The sequence below is a fragment of the Tribolium madens genome, unplaced genomic scaffold (assembly GCF_015345945.1).
Source record: "Tribolium madens isolate multiple individuals breed KSU strain unplaced genomic scaffold, Tmad_KSU_1.1 Scaffold_96;HRSCAF=242;Tcas5.2_LG5, whole genome shotgun sequence".
Classification (NCBI taxonomy): Eukaryota; Metazoa; Arthropoda; class Insecta; order Coleoptera; family Tenebrionidae; genus Tribolium; species Tribolium madens.
Window position 1 is genome coordinate 3,529,393 of NW_025401068.1, and position 9,542 is coordinate 3,538,934.

General features: G+C 33.2%; 2 protein-coding genes across 10 annotated transcripts in view; one reads left to right on the forward strand and one right to left on the reverse strand.

Moving 5' to 3' along the window:
- The first annotated feature begins 852 nt into the window (after positions 1-852).
- LOC123013127 (sodium-dependent phosphate transporter 1) lies at positions 853-8,336 on the forward strand. 2 transcript variants are annotated; one of them, XM_044411482.1, is made up of 8 exons: positions 853-1,009; positions 3,212-3,477; positions 3,527-3,769; positions 6,196-6,552; positions 6,599-7,049; positions 7,101-7,286; positions 7,340-7,492; positions 7,543-8,336. In XM_044411482.1, the coding sequence occupies exons 2-8, from the start codon at positions 3,282-3,284 to the stop codon at positions 7,634-7,636; spliced, it is 1,680 nt and encodes a 559-aa protein (XP_044267417.1). In that variant the 5' UTR covers positions 853-1,009; positions 3,212-3,281; the 3' UTR covers positions 7,637-8,336. The 2 variants fall into 2 exon arrangements, with proteins under 2 accessions (XP_044267417.1, XP_044267418.1); XM_044411483.1 differs by lacking the exon at positions 853-1,009 and adding an exon at positions 1,134-1,244.
- Positions 8,308-9,542, reverse strand: part of LOC123013129 — a 3,163-nt gene continuing 1,928 nt past the window's right edge. For all 8 annotated transcript variants that reach the window (XM_044411492.1, XM_044411490.1, XM_044411491.1 and 5 more), the window contains exons 4-5: positions 8,941-9,094; positions 8,308-8,894 (exon numbers count right to left, since the gene is read on the reverse strand). In XM_044411492.1, coding sequence (XP_044267427.1) covers positions 8,472-8,894; positions 8,941-9,094 — 577 coding nt within the window. In that variant the 3' untranslated portion in view covers positions 8,308-8,471. The remainder of the gene's footprint in view (positions 8,895-8,940; positions 9,095-9,542) is intronic.

A 9,542-nucleotide genomic window follows, 5' to 3' on the forward strand; every position in this document is an offset into this window, starting at 1 on the left:
TTTTAATTTGAAAGACACTTTGTTTTTGCTACAAATGAAAAACTCAAAAAAATGCACATTTATTAGGTTTGTTTATTCTTAAACGTAAAACAATAAAAACCTAAACCACTGAACCGGAATTTTTAATTAATTTATCATTTCTTATTTTTATCTTTACAGTTACCAACTTTGTTAACTTTTTCAGCATATGACTAAAGACGAAACTCGTTAGTTTTTAAATTTTCCCATTCATTACTCGTATTATAACACGTGTTTTATGTCCTGTCATTTTTGTGTACAAAAACCAATCAACAATAAAAAAAATTCCAATAAAACTGTTTTAAGAGACTGACAGAAACTAAACATTTTGATACTTTTTCTGCCTTATTGCAGATTAAAAAAATATGGTACATATAAAATAACAGGTCGTAGCATGACCTTTTAGTTTAAATATTATATTTTTTGAAGTAAAATATGTCCTTACAATATCTCCACTTTTTCCTCAATTATTAAAAAAATGTTTAAGAGATAATACGTAAAAGGCATTAGGTTACTCGACTCCCGCCACCACTTAACGGCCGTTAAATGCGTTACTAGGCCATTAACAAGCTTTACTTCACAAATTAGTACCAGTTCTCTTACTTCGCTTATTCTCATTCATTTTCGCTAATGAGATAAAGAAAAAAATAAACAACCCTTTATCCAATGTGTTGATATAGTGATCTCAAATATTTTTATATAAATAGACGAAACTAGTTCTTTTTTAAGTGCGATGACACGCTTTAATTAGCAAATTGCACCTCGTAATCATTAATTAGTCTCTCCACACCTTTTTTGTGTAAAGTAACGAGTTCATCTGCTGGCTTCTGCTCCCCGATCGAATTTTCCGTTTCACCCCCGGATTGCTAAATCCGGTCCTGATCCTCACCCTTGGAGATGGCATGCGTCCTGGCGCGTTCCCCTTAACATGGCGTCATAGAACAATGACGAAATCCGCCGTCGTCGTCGCCGACACAGGGAAGCTCTAAAAGTAAATATATTTTCGAATCGCTTGAAAAGCTTTCTTAGTGCTGTAGTCACTTCCTAGCTAGTTTTGCAGCAATTTGCACCCTTTGAGACTTTAATGCATGCGACAGCTTATTCATGGCAGTTGTGCTGCAGCAACACGTGCCTTTGCCGCTCACTTGCAAAATCAATAGTCGTTTTCTTTATATTTCTCGAAATTTGTTCAACGGTCGCGTCCACATGCTGGTGAAGCTCTACAAGTAAGATTCACACTTGATGTTGTTTATTTTGTCTTAATCGATAATTTTGTTGTCCTATTTCATCATAATTTCGCGCCTAAAAGCTCAGACTTCAGACGGAATGAATTTTTTATTTAAAGTGATGGGAAACTCACAAGTTGGGTGATAGTTAATATTAGATCCGGTGCTTGAAAAGCCTCTTTAACGCTGACATCATTTCCTTAAAATACACGCTTTTACTGATATTCTCGATTTTTCATACTTTGATTCGACAAGCATTGAAACTTCTTTTAAATCAAAAAGATTAATGTTTATACAAGTGTAGGCGCTCGGGAGGTGAACTCTAACATTTCAAAATTTCTCGTTTTTTTTTGTGAAATAATATATTAAACTTTCCTAATGAATAATTTATTGTTTTATTTAAAAGTCGAGGATTTCACGGAGAAAACCTTTACACCCTGAGCCAAATTTCGGGTGCAAGAGTTTAAACAAACAAACTACTACACGGCTTTAATTGTGTTGTTAAATATTTATGATACACGAACCTACGGGAGGATTAAATTGTCTGTTTTCAGTTCAAACAAAAATTTATTGCGAAAGTTTGTGTATAAGTTGCATGCTTTGCAAGTATATTCTGTTTCTAATGAAATAAAAAAAAAACGTTTTTTGAATAGGCCTATCAATGTTTTACTGAAAAAACACTTTTACAGAGTTTGAATTTAATTGTTTAATGGCTCACCAAAGTCTCGCCTTTTTGTTTTTGCTTTTGTATACTTTTATCGATTTTGTCGGCCGAAAACAAAATAATTCGCAATATTACTTGAGAGGATAAGTTTAGTGCAGTAATCAGCAAACTCAAACTTTCGTGTTTTTCTTTTGGAAACTGAAATTAAGTTTGGCTTTTCAGCATGAAACATGTATTTTCGTTCAACACTACTTTTTTTCTACACATTTATCTGCACGATAAGGGAATAGTGTCGTTTTAAATAGCAACTTTGCTAATTTATTTCCATGTTCATTAATGAAAATTAAAAGATTATCAGCTGAAAATCGAATGTCCAAATTTTATAGATAATAATTTTATCCTATGAACTATGAAAACTGTGAAAATCCTCCATTATTATTTTCTCATATTTTGGTCATTTTTTTAAAGTTATGTTGGTGACATTCTACTTCAGTTTTGTTGGTGCAAAAATACATAAATTTTGTTAAAGCAAAACGCATAAATAATAACAAAAAAATATTTTCCAATAAGTTGATTAGCATTAATAATTCTCAAAAACTACACAAACAATCCACTTCAATTTCAAACAGATGTTGCAAAAAAACAGGCCATAGCATTAGATTTTTTCGCAAGACTTGACAAACGTTTTTCTGATATTTTTTCAATAAAAAACCAGCAAAGCAACATTGACTTAAAAAAATTTAAACTTACAATGAATTTTTTTCATACCTATAAAAATTTAATTAGCCTTTCAGTGAAGGACACTCACTATTAATCCTAGAATATGCTATAAAACCACTATTTTAATATGAAATTTTTGTTTATTATTTGCTACTAACGTTGAAAATGAAACATTTTTATCAAAGAATTTTGAAGAAAACAACATAAAATTAGTCGTAAAAAAACTTAATTTGTAACAGGTTTTTAAATGTCCAATTAATTTTCCCCTGATGCTAAAAATTTTAATTTTGAATTTGCTCAAAGGAAATATGAGGCGGAAATGTGAACCAAACAAGGACAGTAATTACTCTTCATATGCGGTTAAAACTACAACTTTATTAATTATTATCACAAGCTTTGATCTCACGTTTATGATGAGTTATATTGAAGTCCAAGCATTGTGAAAATAAGTCAAAAAATTTATAAACGACGCACTATTTTGCGAATAATAATTACATCCTCCGTTAATTTCCTATTTACGACGTCACCTTAAGACTATTTAAGCCGATTGACAAACACCTCATCCCAGTTTCGCATTTTCCAGGCTGCTCTCACTCCGCATGATGAGTGTCCAAAAAGCCTAACATCTCATCCATCTCTAATCAATCAGAAGAATGTTGGAACCCTACGCCCCTAGTTCGATATGGCTCGTGGTAGTAGGATTCGTGATAGCCTTCATCCTGGCCTTCGGCATCGGAGCCAACGACGTGGCCAACTCCTTCGGCACCAGCGTGGGCTCCAAAGTCCTCACCATAGTCCAGGCATGCTGTTTGGCCACGGTTTTCGAAGTTGCCGGCGCAATTCTCATAGGTAATGACACTTAGTCAACACTTAATTGCTCCAATTGATCTCTCGAAAGGTTACAAGGTCTCGGACACCATGAGGAAGGGCATCCTAGATATCAAAGTCTACAATGACGCCGAAGTCGAACTCATGTTGGGCTCTCTCAGCGCTTTGACATCGAGTGCCGTCTGGCTGATGGTCGCAACGTTCTTCAAATTGCCCATTTCGGGGACCCACAGTATAGTAGGCGCGACTGTGGGCTACAGTCTGGTTGCGAGAGGGACCAGAGGCGTGCACTGGGGCACACTGGCTAAAATTGGTACCTAAATCGGGCTGTTTCATACTAAATGTGCTATTTACTATGGAACAACCTTACAGAATTAAGTAATTCTCAAAAAAATACCGATTTTGGAAAATTGAAATGTGAGAGAACTCAAAATAACTGAGTGTTTTACCGGTTTTGTTCTTAAGACATTTCAGAAAAACAAGGTGGTACAATAGCTAACACACTCAACAGAAAAGAAATAGCGTCTCATAAACGAATTAACTTAATTAATTAAAATACACAATTTTAAAAATCTCTATACATTATTATACAAGGTGAGTCTGCTATGAGTAGGTATATTTTAACTTATTTATATCAAAAATTCTTTAATAAACTCTAATAATCACAAAAGATCAGGTTTGCCATAAAAAACATTGCTTTTTGTGCATGCAAATTTTTTCAACTATTCCTTATTACGTTAATTTTTTAATCTTAATTAATTTATTATTTTATAACTTATTCTAAAAAAAATAAGTTACATTATTGCAAATGTCATATACTAAAACATGGGAAGCTAAAAAGTTTTGTGCAAAAAAATTAAAAAAATAGCTGATAGTGTCAATCAATAATTCATAAAAATAACGAATGTTGAAAGGGACCTTTTTGAAAAAATCACTTATACTGGAACAGCTATTACTTTTTATCTGCCCCGTCCATTAGACCAATGAACATGTCTCCAAGGCGGTCAGATTTAATCTGATATTTTTTTCTTTTAAATATTTGATTTTTTTATTTTTGGAATAAAAGTGGACTAATGGAGGATATTTTGGAAGATTTAATTCTAAATTTGGGGGAAACCCATGATGACAGTGATTTTGGCATTCATTTTGAAGATTCGGATTATTAATTTTTGTATTTGTTTTTATTTATTTGTGGAATTAATAAAAATTCGAATTACTTTACGTAAAAAAAATCAGTTTCCTGCAAAAATATTAAATATGTCCGAAGAAACTTTTATTATTCTCTGCTTGATTTGTGCCGGCAAGAAAAAAACGTCTTTCGAAGATTTATCATCATTATTGTCAATTGTAAATAATTCGTTGATTGAAAATGTTATTAATTTAGTGGATAGTTATTGTAAGAGTGTGTTAGGTAGCGTTTTATCCACGAAAGAATGTTTAACCGCGAGAACGTCAGTTCGAGCGGTTAATTTTCTTAAGTGGATAAAACGCGACTAACACATCACTGCAATATAACGTTTTATCCACAATCACAGGCCCAAATTATGTGCTTTCGGTTAAACGTAGTAAGCTGTTACGCGGTGCGCTGGTTACTAACAGTGGAATAAAGTTACTTTATTCCACTATTGGATAAAGTGGTACTTTATACGCATCTAAAGTTTGGAATAAAGACTCTTTATAGAGTGATTGTAGATAAAATAATTTATTGATTACAAATACATATTCTTAATATCAATAAATCTGAATTCTGAGTTCTAATTTAAAAACTGTAGGTACATACATTAAGTAATTGGAATTTTTACTAAATTCAGAAATAAATAAAAACAAATTGAGATTTTTTCTTTTAGTTCGAAACAATTTTCAAGACTTATTAGTCAATAAAATACACCATTTTTCGCAAAGAGGTTCAAGGGTAGGTATCCAGCCCATTGCAAACTTATAGAAATATTCAACGTGGCAATGCTGCACAAAATGTGTCTGAGAAAACGAATAAATTTAATTATTTTTTGCGGCTATCCACATTTTTTTACATTTCTTTTGCACAGAACAACTTTTTAGTAGTGGGTGTTTTAGAATGGCGTTAGAAATAATACAAATTATCGTTTTTCTTCACCGAATTAACATAAATTAATTAATAACTATTCATTATAAAGTATAGTAGAAAAAATTCAATGTACAAAAAAAAATACAAAGTTGTTCATGGCAAACGCTGACCTTGTGTGACTATAAGTTTCTGATATAAAGTTAAAATATACTCTTAGTAAACTCACCCTGTATAATTAAGAACACCAGAAAGTATGGAATCAAACATTTTTTGCTTAAACTATATTATTAAAAAAAACTAATCGACGAATGATAAAAAAATGTGACGTTCCCCAAGAATAAAATTTTTCGAAATTCTTTTTTGTATTCAAGTTCTGCAAAATTATTTATTTTTTCAAATGGCAACACATGTTGTCTTAAACTTAAAAACAAAGTTTCATTCTTAAAACACGATCACATTTTTGGCAAATGATAAAAAACGGCTTGGTTCCAGACTTTCTGTTCACCTTGTGTAACACCAAATCCAATAAATATGAATAAGCTAACGTAAATTTTACTAAACTTAAACTAAGTTCGATAAACAAAATGAATTGGATAATAGCAATGAATATAAAAACAACCTCAATAACAATAGATCTAATAAAAAGCCAATAAAAGTAATAATCGTAACTACAATGAGCATGTTTTTTTTTCCAGTGGGGTCGTGGTTTATCTCTCCAGTGCTCAGTGGTGTAACTTCAGTCTGCATTTTGTTGATTATAAAATACTTCATTTTGTCGAAACCTGACCCTCTAGAAGCGGGACTCTTCTCGTTGCCCCTTTTTTACAGTTTTACGATCTTAGTTAACGTTTTTTCCATCGTACACGATGGTCCTAAATTACTGTACATGGATAATATCCCGTTCTGGTTGGCGGCTACTATAAGTCTTTCCATCGCATTTGTCACAATGATTTTTATCTGGCTGGTTGTGGTTCCTCGGCAAAGACGAAATATCAAAGCCGATTTATTGGCCGAGAAGCCGGCTGTCAATTTCAACATTGGCGAATCTACAGGTACGCAATCACTTGATACAATATTTTCTCTACTTAAAACTTTTAGATACGTCCCCTGAGGGCAGTCCGAAGAGATCGAATCGCAACTCAACGGCTTTATCCGAACGTCAATTAACCGTAATATCTGAAAGTACCGAACTTCAAGCCATGGAGAATAAAATCGCAGCCGCTAAATACATCTTCCCATTGCAAACCAATGACAACAAAAATGGTTACATGCCGGCTAAAGAGACTGAAATTCACACGAGACCTAAAACTTTAAAACTGGTCGAAAGTACAAATGAAGTGAATCCAACTCTATCTCCAAGTTCGAGTGGAGTTCCCTTAATTATTAATAAAAATACTAGAACACAAAGTGACCAAGGCATGTGCGCTTTAGATATCAAAGATAACGAAAGCACCCTCGTTGAAAACAAAAGTGTATCGAAGTTGTTCAGCTTTTTACAAGTGTTGACAGCCATGTTTGGCAGCTTTGCTCATGGGGGAAACGATGTTAGGTACTTGATACGCGAAATATTATAACAAAAGTGCAACTGGCTTGGTTGTAGCAACGCAATAGGACCTTTAGTAACTTTATGGCTCATCTACACCGAGGGAACAGTTCACCAAAAAGCGGAAACTCCGCTCTATATCTTGTTATATGGAGGGTTTGGCATCTCGGTCGGTTTGTGGCTTTGGGGGAGGAGAGTTATACAAACGATTGGAGAAGATTTGACCACGATAACCCCCTCAACGTATGACTACACCTATTTTTACTCTTATGTCACTGTTTTTTCGTGTGTTGTAGTGGTTTTACGATTGAAATTGGTGCAGCTTTCACAGTATTACTAGCCAGCAAAATCGGTATACCCATCTCGACCACTCACTGCAAAGTCGGTTCAGTTGTTTTCGTCGGTTATTTCAGTTCATCGAAAAAAGGAGTAGATTGGAGCCTATTTAGGTGCGTATTAATTACAGTTTTCTGTTTTTTACTGTTTTTTTTTTTTTTAGGAATATTATTTCAGCTTGGTTGATAACAGTGCCCATAGCAGCTTTACTCTCTGCTGCAACCATGTTTCTCCTCCGTTACCTTGTTTTGGATTAAGACACTAGTAACTAGATCAACAGATAAATAAGTACGTCTATTCAAAATTTTGAATGTTTGGGGTTGTCGCAGCCAATAAATCTAGTATCCCCAAAATTTTACTAGAAATTTTGCTTCACTTTCCTGGATTTCAAATTGGGTAAAAGTCATCCTTTTAGAGCACTACATTAATGGCCTAAGACCCGACTTCGTGCACTGTAACCTCCGAGTTTTCTCTGCATGATCGCATTTTTAAAATCAATGTTGGTTAACAAGTTGTTAGACTAGACAATTTGGACGTAGACGTCTTTTTGAACCACCTCGTAACAAATCTATTTTTTCTAATCCTGTGAAACCACATTAGAGGTTTTGCCTAACCCAGGTTTTTAAATGTATAGGTTGTATTTTTGTATAATTTGGCGAACTAGATTCTAGTGGCATGTCTGTGATTGAAAAATAATTTTGCCAGTGTCTTGTTCTCGTTCGAAACAATTGTTACAAAATAAAATATTGTTAGTAAAACAAATTTTGTGTTAATGATTTGTTTTGCTGGGCAATATTTTCATCACGTATTTCTACAATACGTTAAATTATTTTTTTTCAGATATATTTTGTATTCTATTGTTAACAACTTGACGAAATGTACGGCACATGTCAAATTAAGGATAGCGATTAAATTAGAAACCAAATAATAAAGTTTTATAAAAAATATTCTATTTAACTATGTTGACTTTCGGGTACAATTAATTACATCCAAATCCTATAAAAGAAATTGTACATTGTACAAAAAAAACTTACAATAACATGTAAGAAGATTATTTTCAACTTGCAATAAATAAATTAGTTAAGTGTGTTATTACTCAAGCATAACAACTTGTTCTTGCTGTTCTTCGTCTTCTTCATTGCTCGACGCCGCCTCTACTGTGACCTCACCTGCTATTGTTACCTCATTTACGTTATCTTCCAAGGTCACCTCATTTACAAACACTTCTTCATCATCAAAAGTTTTAGCAACCATCGCGTTCTCAAACAACTGTTCATTTAAAAATGTACCCTCCTCGATAACATTCTGCTCTTCTTCAACCTCCCCATCTTCCGTTTCGACGTCTTCACAATACGCCACTTGCTCTTCAATCTGCTCCTCAACTTGCTCGTACTGCAACTGACTATCGTCTTCTTCAACTTCCTCAAGTACTTCTTGTTTTGGTAAAATTTCGCACGGCGAGGCCGACTGTTGCTTGATAAGCTTTGCAGTTTTCAAAAGGAAAGTTTTAGGGGCCTAACAAAAATCTCAACAAAATCTATCAACTTTTATAGATACTTACATCAGAGTCACTCTGCTGTGGAACTACTTTTAATATAACGTTTTTACCCGAAGTGGTTTTCACCATCACCAAACTCGAAGGGTATGAAGCGACGCTGGTCACGTCATTTGTGCTCTCAACTTCTTCAGTGTGGCCAACTTCCAGAGTCTCAGTCCTAAAATTTTAACCTAGCTGTAATCTATCATTAAATGATCTTTTTTTAAAACTCGATTAAAACCAACATAAAGATAATCTATTGTTACAATGTACAAATGCAATTATAGCTTGCTGCAAATATTCAAGAAATTACTTCATGTTCGTGCTTAAACCAAATCAATAATTGTAAAGTTCAAAAGGTGAATAATTGTTATTATTCATAGTACAAACATTTAGAGAAAATATAACCTTTCACAATAGGTTAAAGATGTGTGAATTCCCTTGAGTACAATTATTAGTAATATATAAACTTGATTTACTTAAAAATGTAAAAAAAAACTGAATCTAGATGGAAATGATAAAAATATATTAGAAAATCATTTTTTCCAGTTTTTTATAGTGCTTAAATATCTTGGAACCTTTATAATTACCATGAAAAATTTAATTTGAAATTAACAATTTTTTAT

What these genes read in the sequence shown, in the direction of transcription:
- LOC123013127 (XM_044411482.1), top strand. Translation starts at nt 3,282, where the DNA reads ATGTTGGAACCCTACGCCCCTAGTTCGATATGGCTCGTGGTAGTAGGA. An exon ending in CATGGGGGAAACGATGTTAG is followed by an intron (nt 7,050 to 7,100) that starts GTACTTGATACG and finishes GCTTGGTTGTAG; the next exon opens with CAACGCAATAGGACCTTTAG. An exon ending in GTAGATTGGAGCCTATTTAG is followed by an intron (nt 7,493 to 7,542) that starts GTGCGTATTAAT and finishes TTTTTTTTTTAG; the next exon opens with GAATATTATTTCAGCTTGGT.